At 36.7% G+C, this 15,501-nt stretch overlaps 1 protein-coding gene across 1 annotated transcript; it reads right to left on the reverse strand.

Annotated features, from left to right (window-relative positions):
- Window positions 1–2,185: 2,185 nt before the first annotated feature.
- On the reverse strand, window positions 2,186–4,895 carry LOC143620039 (TPR repeat-containing thioredoxin TTL1-like). The gene is made up of 5 exons (XM_077091836.1): window positions 4,144–4,895; window positions 3,600–3,795; window positions 3,345–3,517; window positions 2,919–3,249; window positions 2,186–2,654 (listed from the first exon to the last, which is right to left on the reverse strand). Exons 1-5 carry the CDS (start codon window positions 4,893–4,895, stop codon window positions 2,463–2,465), a joined length of 1,644 nt encoding a protein of 547 aa, XP_076947951.1. The 3' UTR covers window positions 2,186–2,462.
- Between the last annotated feature and the right edge of the window lie 10,606 nt (window positions 4,896–15,501).

The raw sequence follows: 15,501 nt of genomic DNA on the forward strand, positions 1-15,501 counted from the left end.
GCTTCAGACCTTTAGTCCGATTGCATAACCTTTACCTTGACATTTTATCCCTCTATAAATATAAGGACCTCTAGTCCTTACTTTTGTTAATCATTTATAAACTACGTTTCTTCTTCATGAAGAAACGTACATTTCACATTTCTTTTATCATAAGAAATATTTATAAAATCTTTAAAATAAAGACATAATATTTCATTTATAATCTTGAGTTATAAAAATCTATTTTTCACTTTATTATGTGATTAAGGTATGGGCTATATCCCTAACTAGGGTCTAAGCCATTTATAATATGATAATCGGGCAGAACCCCTACCTTGTGTGGCCTATTATACGAAATGCCTATGCTCTACTTGGACCAAACTTCTACTTGGACCGCACTTCTACTTGGAGGGAGGTCGAGAGAGTAACTAGGTAGAGTTATGGCACGCACTTCGAAACAAAACTCATCGGGATATTGACATATCAGGGTGAAGGCACGCTTTTTGAGGTAATGTATGTGTTTTTGGAGTGTGTTGGATGAATGAGGAACACCCCTATGGCCGATCTATTTATAGAAATTTTTCTGCAACTTCGTGTATCGCGAAGCTGCTTCGCGTATCGCAAAGATGCAACTTGGATTCTGTTCATTTTCAGTCCCTGATCTTTTGGTAACTTGTCATATCCTGATCTCATCTCATCATCCAAAAATGCAAAAGGCGGCTCTTAAGTGCGAGCGTGCGCCATCAAATCCTGAGCCCGCGCCCGTGCCCATGCCCGTGCGCGTCGGGTGCTTTGCACCATTTGCTAGGACCAGGGAGAGTGGTTGGTCACATAAGAACATTACCATGGAAAATTCCCTCCTTATAAAGTGATTTATTTTCTTTACCACTTTCCATGTGGGATAGAGTCTACTTACTTCATTCCCTAACATAAACTACTTTCATTCTTTGTCTTATTTTACCTATTCTTTATACCATGAATATATTTAGTCCATAAGTTTTATTAGTTTATAAAATTTGGACCAAATTTTCGTGATGTTACAGGATAATAACTCGCTAAAAGCTAACCGATACTATACCATATAAAGCGGTTTATACTCATATCCAACTAGCTCGGACTAGAAGTTTAAATACCAGTTTACCGGTTTCTAGATTATTGGTTAGAAACCAAAACCGGTTTTCGGTCAAACGATCAAAACCAGTAATTGTCAATAGCCGATTACAGTTCCTAAATGGTTCAGTTATTAACTGGTTATTAAAATTAACCTTAACCTATTGAAATACCATACTAACACTAACCTCATTAGCCTATGTTCAGTTAACCAGTTTCAATGTGAAAATCCCTAACCGGTCCATACTCATCGGTTACAATCGGTAGGTAACCGGTTTCTCCAGTACCAGTTATTAACCGGTTTTGGTTTTGGGTCGCCTTTTGTTTCGGTGAACCGATTAAGACTTCCACCTTTTAGCCCGAGAAAAAGATAAAACTGTCCTGCAAAATTTTATCATGCCAGATTGCCAGTTGCATAGTTTTCTAGAGCATGGGCTTAGCCCAAATGCCGAATGCAGCCCCACGCAGCACAAGCCCAACGCAGCGCCTCTTCCATAGTTCCAGGATAAGTATTTAACATTTTAACTTATCAAACATGCTTGGATTATTACTAATAATAGTTTCTTAATATAATTTATTTTTATAGGTAAGAACAAGTTGACGGAAAAGTACTTAAATGGAATGTTAACTTTTATTATTAGATGATAACAGGGTAATGTTCATTTTTGATGATTTTAATATATGTAAAGAAAACAAAACCGATGAAAAGATAAAGGAGGATCAAACGAATTGTTAATACTATTCAGTTTTACTAGATCATTGGGTCTTCAAATCGTTGACACGATCCAAAGTTGAACATAAACTTTCAAGACTGTTTTTGTTATGTAAAGAAAGATTCATTTAAGTAATAAAAACTAAATTTATACAATAATAATTTTTAATACTTATTACTAGCGTTAAATGATTGATCCGGTCCAGTTTCAAACTCGATACATTTAGACCAGCCTATAAACCAAACAGTTAATTAGTTTGGTTTAGTGAAAAAAAAGAAACGAAAAAGAATCGCAAATTAAATCATAAACAAATAAATCTTTATTAATGCTATAAGTTATAAATTTTTAAATGTTTACTTAGAGATAGAGTTGGCCAGAAAAATAATAAATTAACAAATGCCGACTAAAAACTAATTTATTAATTTTGTTACACGACACACCTTTTGATTTTGGGCCCCGAAATCTTGTACGGTTCCAAATAAATAGTCCACATGACACTACGTTAGGCTCCATCTAAACCAGAAAATAAAACAAAACCCACACGTACTCGTACACAAATAAATTAACGAATTAAACCTTAAGCCGACCGGATCTTTAAAATATGTTCAACTGTCGGGTTTGGTACTCGGTCAACATTTCCAATTCTAGTCCTTTTTCTTGTCAAACCGCGATTAAAAACCCTCCAAATTCCTCTGTGTTACAATCGTCGATTAGTTTTACGTCTTTGGCATTTGCAACATGTTGCTTCTCGAGTTGCATCCGAGCTTCTAAAAACTCCCGCTCGACTTCATCATCTCGTGTTTCATGGTTCAAAGCATCGTAATCTTGAACTGCAGCCTCCCATCTTTCCAACTGCACTGACAATAATCAAATATACAATTATCTAGTCGTATAGGTAAACATGATCATCCTATGTACATATAGGCATGATCGGTTTGACAAAGAAAAACTTTTTAAAATGTAACAAACGACGGAAAAATTGTGCAAAAAGGAAAACCATGAGCCCGTTATGGACTCGTGTTTGCGTAAATATATAAAGTGTATATTTACACAAACAATAATGCATATATGGTTATTCTTGTAACTTAAACCAAATATATAATAACATATGTTTACCTTGGCATTGCATTGGGCTCTTCTTAGTCTAACCTTGGCATATGAAGGCCTTAGGTTAAGGGCTATAGTGCAATCTTCGACAGCCCGTTCGAACTGACCAAGTTTGTAACGACAGGCGGCCCGATTGCTTAACAAAACCGAATTATACGGTTCATGCTCCAACCCTTCACTATATGCTTTACACGCCTCATAAAATTTAGACGCCTTAAAAATCTTATTACCGTTTGCCCTAGCTTTTGCCAAAGCTCGGGTTTTCCTAGCTACAACAAAAACCTCCTCGCTTGGATCAAGTTCGGATGCCCGTAACGCCACACTCACCGCCTCCTCAAACCTACATTGCGTTCACAATATATTGATATAAGTGCCCCTAAAACTTTACTAAAATTTTATAGATAGTGTAAGTTTTAGTATTGTTGGCTTGCTAACCGGCCCGATGCTAAATACACTTGTGCTTGAACCGTTAAGAAGTTACTAGTAACCGTTGATCCAAACAACCTAGCCGCAGCATTCACGTCTACAACGGGTGCATTTTGAAAGCTTGAGCATGCCTCGTCGTGTCTATGGAGATTTAATAACGCGTCAGCTTGCATAGTGTGGACCTTACAAAACCAAATCATTAGAACATACATTAAACAATTAAGTTAGTTAATCCTTAATGAGTTATGGGTAGTTGGAAAGTACCTGAAGTGATGAATCCGCGCCTAACGAGTATGCAAATTTGCTCTCTTTTAGTAATCTTTTCCAATCTTTGTCTTTTCGAGCCTCAGAACACGTAACCAGTTGTGCTTTAATTGCTTGTACCTTTGCAATGTCACGGCTTTCGGCTTTCTCACCCGAACACTTGTAATGACAGAGAGCTTTCTCCGTCTCCCCAAACCTTAAACCGACATAAAACTCGACAATTTAAGTAATCTTGAAAGAACAAGGCCATATGCGCCGGTATGCGTAACAACGTTGTATTGTACAAGTCACTAATGCACTATCGACTTAACTATAACTTAATTAGAAAAATCACATACATTACCCCTTGTTAAGTGCTATTATGTTGTACATAAGTACATTACAAGTTATTAACAAATAGTGTTATCTGGTACCCGAAAATTGGCATTAAAAGGTCAGGATTCAAATAATCTTGACCTTAAAAGGCCGAAAAAAAAATTGTTGAATCTTTTAGTTGTACCTTACAAGTCTATGATTACAAAAATACAACGATATCATAAAATACCTTAGATAAAGCGAGGCGAGCCGATAATGAGCCCGATGATATGAAGGATTAATACGAATAGCGATTTTACAATCTAGAATCGCATCAATAAACTTTCCTAAACTGATCAATGCAGCACTTCGGTTACTATAATAACACGCGACTGTCGAATCAATCCCAATTGCCTCGGTGTACAACTTGATCGCCTCGTCGAACCGCCCTTGTTTGTACTTCTCATTACCTATGGTCTTAAACACTTCGGGGTCGGGTTTCTTAACCGAGTTCCCATATATGTTCCCTAGTTTCCCATTCAATCGCGTATTGTCCGGTTTTTTCTTCATGAGATTACCCAAATGACCCGGAATTTGGTTCGAGTTCGGGGTTCTACGGACCGAAACTCGCAGACTCAACTCGCTTGAGGTGAAACTCGGTTCTTTTCGAAGTTGTTTGGTGTATGATATATTGGTTATTTGTGAAACACTATATAATGCACTTTTGGAGGGTGTGTGATCATAAGTTGGTTTAATATTAACCGGTTTGGTTTTTACGGTGGCCGGTGGTGGTGGTGGAGGGTTTTTGGCAATTGGTTTTGTGAAGCCGGTGTATATTATTTCGGTGGTTTTGTGGTTGCCGGAAACTTGGGGTTGTCGGTGCTCTTTAGAGGCTTGGAGTCTTGGCACTTGCGGTGGTTTACGGTGCTTGGGTTTGAGGATGGCACCGATGAAACCGCAGCCGGTGTCTTTTCCGGTCATGTGGTGTGGTGGTCCGGCCATTTTTTCTTTAGCTTCTCTTGTTCTTCCAATTATGGAGTCTTGTCCCCAATATGGAAAAAATGGTTAGGCATTTATGTACAGACATATATGTGTGTGTATATAATAAAATAATATATTATCATAATAATAATAATAATAATAAATAAATAAAAATTTTTATTCTTTTCACTAATAATAGTAGCTGTTATTAAAAAAATTATCAATAGGAATGAATATGTACTTGCATAGTAGCATTATTACTAACGGGCAAACGTACTCGTGTGTCGCTACAACTTGGTTTTTAATGATTTGCATCAAAACATCAGTAGAAATAAACACTAATCAAAAAACATTTTTCCATAACAAAAAGATAGAAATGCGATTTAACCAAATTTAGCATTTTAAAATCTTTTTTGTTGAGGTTAAATAATAAAATATTAATGTTGTGCATTTTAAAAATGATCTAATTAAATAAAATAATATAATTTTTTTTTAATTATGTAAATAATAAAAAAAATTAACTTAACCACTCATAAAGGTGTAGTAGTTTCAACTAAGTATTAAATTAAAGAAGAATTAATAATAGAATGTGTGATTAGTTTGTTTGGAGTTGGTCCCACACTCTTCTTCTCCTAGCGCTTGTTAAACCCTTAGCAAGTTGAAGTTTGGTGCTCGTGTAGTGGCGATACACCCAAACATCATGATCTGGCCGGCCGTTGGTGTCCCATTCAAGCTCCACTACACTTAGTTACCCAGCCTTAAACCAAAAGGATTAATAATATTTGTTATAGTTGCTAACAAAATTGCCATGATTGTTAACAAAGTACAAGTAAGTACTACCGCTATTTTTTACGAAAATGGATATACGGAAAACATTAAAATCTACATGTAAGGGTGGCACATAGTGCTGCAGAAGTGGGTTTGGGTAGGGCTCAGCCATGCCGAGAACACCACTTTGTGCGAATCGGACAGGAAGAAAAAGCTCCTCAAATGGGGTAGATATCTAGATCACCCCCAAAGTCTCTCTCTTTACAATATCCATCTCTCCGTCTACAAATCTACAAATTAATGGATGAAAATGATTGGGACAGAATAATGTGACATTGATGTGAAAAAAGAGCATACGAAATATAATTTGTGGTGAGATGGGCACTCCACGTTCCCAACACCCTAATTAGGATATTGATTCTTTATAAATCAAGTAATATGCCAATAAATAGTGTTTTATAACTTGCTCATTAATGTGTTTTTAGTGTGTTTTACATTTAAAAGCATGTTTAGAAAGTGTGTAAGCTAACTTTTCTAAAGACATGAAATTAATTCTATATTTGTTTCGTATTATGTCTTTTTATAGTTAAAACTTAAAACCATAAATCAGTAGCATATTTTCTCTGTTTTGTGTTTGTTTGTCCCATCCAATTAATAGTTTAACTTATCTTTGTTAGGAAAAATAATTAAACGGGACAAAAAGTTTGGCGATTAGCAAAAGAGCAAATCCAACACAATCATTACACTAATTAACAAATTCCTGCGTCAAGTCACAAGATGTTAAAACATTGATTTCTAAAGTAAACCATAATCTAAAACTACAATTGTTTATGTATGAGTGAATAAAACACTCATCTTTTAATTAACAATAATGTAGTAAAACATTAACTTTTAGATTAAACCATAATCTAAATGCAATTGTTTATCTACTGCCCCTAACGCTAAAAGCCACGTGGCGTGACTTGCTCAAGTCACGTAACACAACGCACTACTTGAAGGTTGAAACAGGCAAACCAATTAATGTACCCGTGAACCAATCTTATTGGTTCGGGTCACTGTCCAATCACCATTATGGTCACTCGTGGCCGTTTAAAAATATATTAAAAAATTGACGTTTGTTAGTTTTAAATAAAGAATAATGTAAAACGGAAAAAACCTATAAAGTTGCCTAAAAGAATAAACAAATTGCGACATTTATTTTTCTACTCTTATATAGTTATATTATCTTGGGTTAAAAATAGTTTTGAGGTTTAAGGTGGGACCACATAAAGTAATATTAAAATTAACAATAATCCTGATTAGCTAGGTAAATTTGAGTGGATGCCACTCATAATCTTTTAGAAAAGTTATAGTTGCTATATTTGAATTGTAATATTGTTTATAGGGAAAGTGATTTGTAAATAGTTCATTTTACTTGATATTGTTTGGATGAAGCACATTTACTTATCTTTTCACCATTTGAGTGGTATACGGGAAAAATTGTATAAACACATAAGTATATGATGTAGTATGTAATATTTATCTGTTAATAAGCATTTTAGACTTACAAATCTATTGTGATAAAACATTTAGAACAAATTATACTTTTTCAGTGATAATAAAGACTTCACGAACACAGCCTCTCTATCTTTTTTAAAACTCAATTAGATATGCGATGGGAAATATTTATATGCGAACGATTGCAAAAAGTAGGTGTGTTTTGTATGCTACAAACATTTACAGTGATAAAAACCCAAATATATAAAGTAGACATGTGAAAAAATCCACGCATTTCATGTCTACATAAATAAAAACTTATTTATCATTATCATTGATGCTCAATTGCTCATGTATGAATATACTCAAATGGTTATAATTTTTTTATTTATTTTTTTCTAAATCTTGGATGGAAAGGTTTGGAAACAAATTTGAATGCGGTGTCAGAAAACGAAATAAGAATCAAAGGGTGATCAAAGCCAAAAATGAGGTCAAACCAAATATCTTTTCTAAACACCAAAAGGTTCTTGGTGTCTACTTTGCAGGTTTTGTAGTACAAGATTTTGACTCATTTATGTTTCCCTTCAATCATTCTAATCGTATAATTCTCTTATTTTATTCAAATTTATTAAATATGTATTTAATAAGAAAAAGCCATATCTTCTTTATTTCATAAAGGCGTATCATTTTTACATGTGGTTGTTTTACGAAACAAGAAACATTTTAATTTTAACAAATAACATTCGTCTCTCTTTTCATGTTTACATATTTAGTAAATATTACGACGTATGGATACTACTAATTGCAATTCAAGGGATGGTTATCCTGAAAATCATAGCCATTGTATTATGTTAATTACGGTTAATATTTATAATTACCAAAACCCGACATGATTTTCTAGAATTGCTGTTTCACTAGTATAAACCGCTATAATTTTCTAGAAATGCTCTTTCATCATAGTTTGTTTATGACACATGTTAAAAATCTATTGGTTGTTACTATTAATAGAAAGTACTTTATTTTCATTTGAACCCTACTATTGTAATTCATATTCTCCAACTTTTCATTAAAAGCTAATTTCATGTATGTTTACGCTAAATCTTGCTAATATACTTAGGTTATTTAATATATAGTTGAAACTTTAATTGAAATAACCATATTGTCACTATAAGGATAAAGTGTAAACTGATTTTGTAATATACTTTATATGTTTTAATAAGTTATGATGTTCATACATAATTAAGCAAGCTTAAATGTTTAGAACGTTAAAAATTCCAACGAGAAAAAACTCTCCTGAAGACATGTTTAAGAAAGGAAGAATTGTGTATTTCCCTTTTTAACTCCTTAAATTCATATTTACCAAATCCATAATTTTTAGTACGAATCACATGGACAATTACTATGATTTTATTTCAACACACATACCCTATGATTCTACACATAAAAGAGGTATCCCCGTGCTACCTGCATCACATTTTTAATATGCCATTATCACTATCGTGAAAGTTGTCGCCTTGTCGGATGCACTTAAGAGACAGTATAGTTAGTTTATTTTTTGAATGAATCCTATGTATCTTTTCATCTTTTTATGCTCACTCTTATCCCGCTCGACCTTTCTCCTTATAAAACTAACCTAAAATAGCTGATGATAACATTAACACAGCATTTAAAAGATTGAGATAAGTGCTATGAGGGCATGCTGAGCAAACCTGCCAGTTAATGAACTTTCTTAAAAAAATATCTTATATTTTCTCAAAGTATTTCATCCAAATATTAATTCATTCATAAAATACTTTGCGCACATAAACATTCTCAACACATGTAACAGAAGAATATATTACTTTTACGAATATAATAACTTTTATAATGCATTAGTATTAGTATAAGCAATATTTAAGAAAAGATGAAGCACCTTACTATTTAGACTAGGGCCTTATAAAACATTTGAAAGCTTCAATAACATTTCTTATGTTAATATTATATTGTATCTAAGAATTTGTTTCCACATAATACAACACCAATAAATCCGGTCGGTGCCGGCATTGCAAACTCATTTTTAAAACCCGGTCCTTGGTCTATCAACACCACAGAACCAACCCCGGACGGCAGGCAAAGAAAGCCCACCCATACTTTTGCGAAAAGGAAAAAAAAACAGAAAAAGAAAACTAATTAGTATATATATTTAAAAAATAAGATTTTAAACTTTGGTTTCTTTGGTTCATGGTGTAAACTATTGATCCACTTCATATTCATTTTTAACCCTTAAACTTTAAAAGACAAGCGTATTAATCCCTTAGCGTAACTAATTTCAATTTAATATGGTTTTATTTTAAACTAGTGTTCTTCCCGACGCGTTGCGTCGGACAGGTTGGTAAAACCCGAGCGATGGTAAAACCTAGGCTTTGATGCGGTAAGTCGACACAAATTCTGCCGTTTTAAGTTACATGCGTTATTGTACCAGAACTAAGGCAAAAAAAATAAAACAAAATAATTATAAAAATAGGGGGGACCAATGGCGTGGCTTCGGCCAATAAAACAAGGTCATTGGTAAAGCCCGTCATCGATCCTGGACGTTGAGACGGTGAGTCTACGCGAATTCGGTCGTTTTTCGTCATGTTTGTTTAGGTACTGTAACTAAAAAAACGCAGCATTCGGTCAGTTTTCATTACGGTACTGGAACTAAAACAAAATACGACGAGTCTAGGCGAATTCGGTTGGTTTCCGTCACGTTCGTCACGGTACCATAACTAAAACAAAGTTAAAAAAAATAAAAACAAAATTGGCATTCGGTCCGTTTTCGTTACGTTAATTACAGGCCGAAACTAAAAAAAAAACATCAGCATTCGGTCGGTTTTCATTACGGTACTGAAACTAAAACAAAACGCGGTGAGTCTAGGTGAATTCGGTTGGTTTCCGTCACGTTCGTCACGGTACCATAGCTAAAACAAAATTAAAAAAATAAAAAACTAATTTGGAATTCAGTCCGTTTTCGTTACGCTAATTACATGCCGAAACTAAATAAAACATAAAAGAAAAAGAAAAAAACAAAAAAAATACTACCAATTCGGTGCCGCAAAGTGACTCAACGAAAACTTTTCGACACCAAACTTGTAAATTGTTATATATAATAATAAAACTAGAACTGATTACCTGCAAAAATGCTCGCCAATTAATGCACTACTATCACTATCTCATATTCCCTTCGGTTGTTTAGGGTTTAGCACTCATTAAAACCTTTACAAAATTATATTGTATTTGTGTGAAATAAAAAAAAACATATTAGTAGGGTGGTGGTCTAGTGGTAGAGACAAAATCTCTTAATACCAAGGTCTTGGGTTCAAGTTTCACTACCAGCAAAGAAATTTACCTTTCAAAAAAAAAAAAAGGCGTTGACTAACAATTAATTATGAACAAAGATCTCATGCCAATTATCTTTCGTTTAAATGGTTAAGATGAGGGTATCCAAAGAATTTAATTTTTGAAAAAAAAAAACTAATGTTCAAGTCACACATGCAACCAAAAAAAACAGAGGGTTGTAGGCTAGGCCATATAATTTTCTCACCTATAATTGGGTTTCTCTTGAGGATGAAATGAAGTTGATCAAGTTCAGTGATCTATCGTGATCCAAATGACCTTCAAAGAAAATCACAAAGCTAAAATTTCACTACCAAATTTATTAATAAATAATATTTATAATATGTAAAATCTATAAAATAAAACTTGTGGCGGATTGAAGTATAACTGTATAAGGATAATTTTGTATTTCACATAAATTATTAAAGTGCAAAGTGTGGTTTTTTCCTCTATAGAAACTTTTTTACGTGTAAATTTTGCATTCTTTTAAATTAGAGAATAGAGATGATAATGGTTTGTGTTCATAGTCTATTTAGCCTTTTTTTTAAATAACATGTTTTAGATAACTGAATAACTAATAATATAATAAACTAGTTTAAAATAAACTAGTTTAAAATAGGTATATCGTTGTGATTTTGTATAGTGGAGAGTGGAGACGAGATAGTACAAAATACAAGATTTATGACGAAACATTTGTGTGTATATAGTGTGTTTTACTAATTTGTCTACTTTAACAAACATCACAAATGTCCGCTTGTCTTATTGTGTGTTTGTTTAATTGTTTATTTAATTTGATGTATGCAATCTCGTAATCTTGTAGATACGTTTTAGGGCAACGCAAATAGAGGTACGCTATTCGCTACATATGATAAATTTTAGTTGGAAATTCTTAGGCATTTTCTTATAAACCTCCTTTTTAGAAAACAAAGTTGCAAGCATCAGCCTATTTTTAATCCTTCTCATAGTTTCCATGATCTCATTATTATTTGTTCAAAATGAAGCCGGCGTTATTGTGATTGAAGATTTGAGAGTGATCACATTCCTTTTTACTTTACACATCAAAGACTATTTACACTTCTGAGTCGGAAAACGTGAAGACCAGGACCCCTTGGGTTCCTTCTGTGCTTTGCCCTTGTATATATGTGTGTATTATAGTATCGTTTATCCATTTTTTGTTTTTGTTTTTTTGCATTTTATAATATATTTATTATGTTTATATGCCGACAAAGAAAAAGAAAGAAAGTATGTTTAGTGAAAGAATGTATACCAACCAAAGAACTCGGCCGGATCCGGATTCCGGCTACACAAGCTGTCCAACTTTTGACTATAATACAAGTCAAATTTTGCAACTATATTGTGGGCCAATATAACTTTTTACTCATTTTCAATTATTCCAAATAAAATGTAGTTATTTCGAGCTAGGGGTGTAAATTGTAAAGTGTTATACACACAAGAGATACATCTTTGGCAACTCACTTTAGTTGTAAAAACCATAAAAATTTTAATCAAGCAATATTATTTTTGTGTGATCTTTTTATATGTATTATTGATGATCGTGTCGTTCTAATGGCCTAACTAACCTAAGTAGCTAGAGTAAGTCAGATATCGTATCCACAAAAAACATACGGTCAGTATTACACGAGTTGTTTGATAATTTACTCATAAAAATTGTAAAGAACATTATGAAGTTTGCAAAGGTTATTATTTGATTAGATGAAAAACATTATTTTGATGTTAACGAAACTTTTATTATTTGTAAAACAAACATGTAAGAGATGATCATAATATCACCCATTCTGTTTTAAGTTTAGATGCTAGGTTATTGAAGAAACACTAAGTGACCCGGTACAGATTATAGATAATCTGGGGGTTAAGTAATGTTTCCCACGAATGAGGTCTAGCTGAGAAGGCTGTTCTTCAGGAGACCTGCAAAACAAACACCGTAAGCTCGTCACTGAGAAGGGGGGGTTCCTCCTTGTGACCACCCTCCGGCGTGAGAATCAGACTAGGTTGCTCTGAATATAAGTGTATATTAAGAGATTGCTAGATAACTGGATAGCAGATGATCTTACCATTCCAAGATGTTGGAGTATTTATAGCCGAAGGTAGGTTTTCTAGAAGGTACAGCCGGCTGAATAGTATTCCTGTTCAACCAACAGTGGATTACGCACAGGCCATACTGGTTGGTGGGTAGGTTACGGCCAACAGTAACAAAGTCGGCTGCACTATTCCACCAACTGTAGACTATGCACGTCCCACTGACTGTGGATTGTACGCAGGCCATGCTGGTTGGTGAATAGGTTACGGCCAACAGTAACACTATTCCACCAACTGTAGGCTGCGCATGCTCCACAGTAAGGGCTGGTGAGTAGGCAGCGGCTAATAGTGAAACAGTACTAGAGGGTGCTCCTCCTCGCACTGTTGTCGGTGAGCTGTCACCCTGTGATTGGCTCATGGGCTGTTCTGGTCAGATCGTCTGTCCTATCCATACCTTGGTAGGTATGGTACAAAAGATCTTTCAGAATCAGACTGGCTCATTTGGGCGGGATTGTTCCCGCCTTGCTCATTCCTTCACGTGACTGCTGAAGTAGCTAGTGTCTTGTGCGTGTAGCCCTGCTGTCTGCGGGTAGCCTTCCCTGATGGCTTGTATCCGCAACTGCGGGAACAGGCGGGGTACTTCACCATTGGGAGGCTTTCCCTGCGTGTACAGCTTGCGTACTGCGCGTAAGATTCTATGAGCATGGTGGGTCCTGCGGGAGCAGATGGCCTTTGCGCAGACGTCCCTGTTCAAGGTGAGTCTTGCGGGACCAACTGGTCTCTGCTGGGACCTACCTCTTCAAGTCCCCCCAGTCCAATGTTCTTCTCACGAATGTTTAATAAAGTGAGGTGAACTTTTGGACTTTAAGCAAGGGGTTTTGAAAAGGGTTTAGTTTTAAGGTTCTCCGTGGGGATTCTTCCCGCGGGTTTCCTAATGTCACTTGCAAAAATTCCCGATTTTTTTGCTTGATCTTTGGGTATGATGCGGGTAGGTATGTAACCTTCTCGCAAGTCAGGAGCGTTGAGTCTCACTTGTGTGGATTCTCCTTGAGGTTTTAGTGGTTTTGAACATAGTGATCAATTATGTTTAAACCACCAATTCCATCCTGGAGCCTCAAACAATGTAGTTCTCGACGTTCCCGCTATGCGGGGATGTTATTTCCGTTTCCGCAAGCATTGCCCAGAAGATCCTTCTTGGTTTCAATTCCCTGCGGAGCGCTAGGTACGTGAAGGGTTTTACCTGAACACTGTACCCGCGCTCGTCTTACGGTTACTTTACTTTCAAGGTGCCCCTGGCATCAATTCCCTGCGGGTGCTAGGTATGTGAAGGGTTTTGCCTTAACACTGCACCCGCACCCGTCTTATAGTTATTTTGTTGCCGGGGTATTCTTGGCTTCAATTCCCTGCGGGTGCAAGGTATGTGAAGGGTTTTACCTTAACACTGTACCCGCGTCCGTCTTATGGTTACTTGGTTGCCAAGGTAAGGGGTGTTTTCCCGCTTACTTTTGAATCTTTTTGAATTTTGAAATTCAAAAGGTTGGTAAGGATAAGAACAATCCAAACATCTGAAACGTCGTGCGACAGTTTCTTCTGACTGTGTCAGGACGTGCAGGAAGTTATGGTGACGTGACAGAACATGGTCATTCCAGTCGCTTTTTCAGGCGCGTGGGCGTGTTTTTTCGGGCGCGTGGCCGCGAAGTTACTGGCACGTCCTTTCAACAGCTGTTGCCAGCTTGCTTTTTGCCACGTGTCATAGTTTCATTGCACTGTCGATTTCTCTCTCCTCCGCATTAAATTCACCGCATTAATTGCGATTACTATATAAAGGGGAAGAGGGTTATTTGCAATTCACACTTTCACCTCTCTTCTTCTTCTTCTTAGTGATTTCCGGCAAATACTCCCCTTTTTCAGGCAAGCATTTTCCCGAAATCACTCTTCTTTCTGCAAAAATGTCTTCTCATGATGCTGAAGCTGTAGCCGACGATAGGAGTACTGCTGGCGAGTGCCAGTGTGCTCTACCTGTCGATCAGTACCAGTACATCGTCAGGAAGTTCATGCTCGAGTCCCTCGAGCCTGAGTTTCCTGAATCTCACCAGACTGTGTACGATGCCCCCAGTGGCAAGATCGGGGTATATGCTGCATTCTTTGTGTATGGAAACCTTAGGTTCCCATTGACAAAGTTTATGTACCGTGTCCTGGAGAGGCACGGGGTGCACCTGACCGAGGTGCATCCGATGGCGATTGCCAAGGTCCGGCACTTCGAGTGGGTGTGCCGGATTCTGGGTATTGAGCCCTACGTGGACCGCCTGATGACCTTCTATACTTGGAGGTGCGTCCAAGGGTGGTACACCCTGACAACCCGTATAAAGGGTTTAAAGATCTGCGTGACCGAGCGCAGTCTCCGATCGTGGAAGCGGGAGTTCTTCTACATCTCTGCCTGCGCCATCCCCATTGCTATGAAGTTCAAGAAGGGTCAAGCGCTTCCGAGCCTTCACGCTTCCAGCTACCAGGAGGCGGAATGGTTCGCGAAGATATCCCGGGTCCAATCTCCGGTTTACCGGTTTGCGGAGTCCGGGATGGTGCTGCTGGGGATGAGCCGGGTATGGAAGGATGCGTCTCGGTTTCCTATCCTTCTCGAATACGGTTTGAACTCTATTCCTTATGGTATGTCTTGTCTTTCTTGCTGATATTAGTTTATTTTCTAACTGTTTCTTTTCTTTCAGAGGGGAATAATTTGGAGTCGCTCCTGTTCCCGCGGGAGGCTGACAGTCCCGTGCGGGTGGGCACTCGTGCTCTGGACGACAATGAGTTGCCCATCCTGGAGCAAACGGCGGATAGGTTTGTGGAGGTCTATCCGCCGGGCCAAGAGATCCTGAGCCACCGGCGGCCAGGTAAGGAGATATTTTATCCCGAACCCCTCAATGCTGTACCCGCTGTTGGAAATCCTTACATCCTATCTTCTTCTGAGGAATCCGCAGATGGTCCTCCCCTT

The sequence above is a fragment of the Bidens hawaiensis genome, unplaced genomic scaffold (assembly GCF_021521415.1).
Source record: "Bidens hawaiensis isolate Kalapana, Puna unplaced genomic scaffold, B.hawaiensis_p1.1 tig00002525_1, whole genome shotgun sequence".
Classification (NCBI taxonomy): domain Eukaryota; kingdom Viridiplantae; phylum Streptophyta; class Magnoliopsida; order Asterales; family Asteraceae; genus Bidens; species Bidens hawaiensis.

What these genes read in the sequence shown, in the direction of transcription:
- LOC143620039 (XM_077091836.1), bottom strand. Translation starts at nt 4,895, where the DNA reads ATGGCCGGACCACCACACCACATGACCGGAAAAGACACCGGCTGCGGT. An exon ending in GCGCGGATTCATCACTTCAG is followed by an intron (nt 3,518 to 3,599) that starts GTACTTTCCAAC and finishes TGGTTTTGTAAG; the next exon opens with GTCCACACTATGCAAGCTGA. An exon ending in GTGTATTTAGCATCGGGCCG is followed by an intron (nt 3,250 to 3,344) that starts GTTAGCAAGCCA and finishes AACGCAATGTAG; the next exon opens with GTTTGAGGAGGCGGTGAGTG.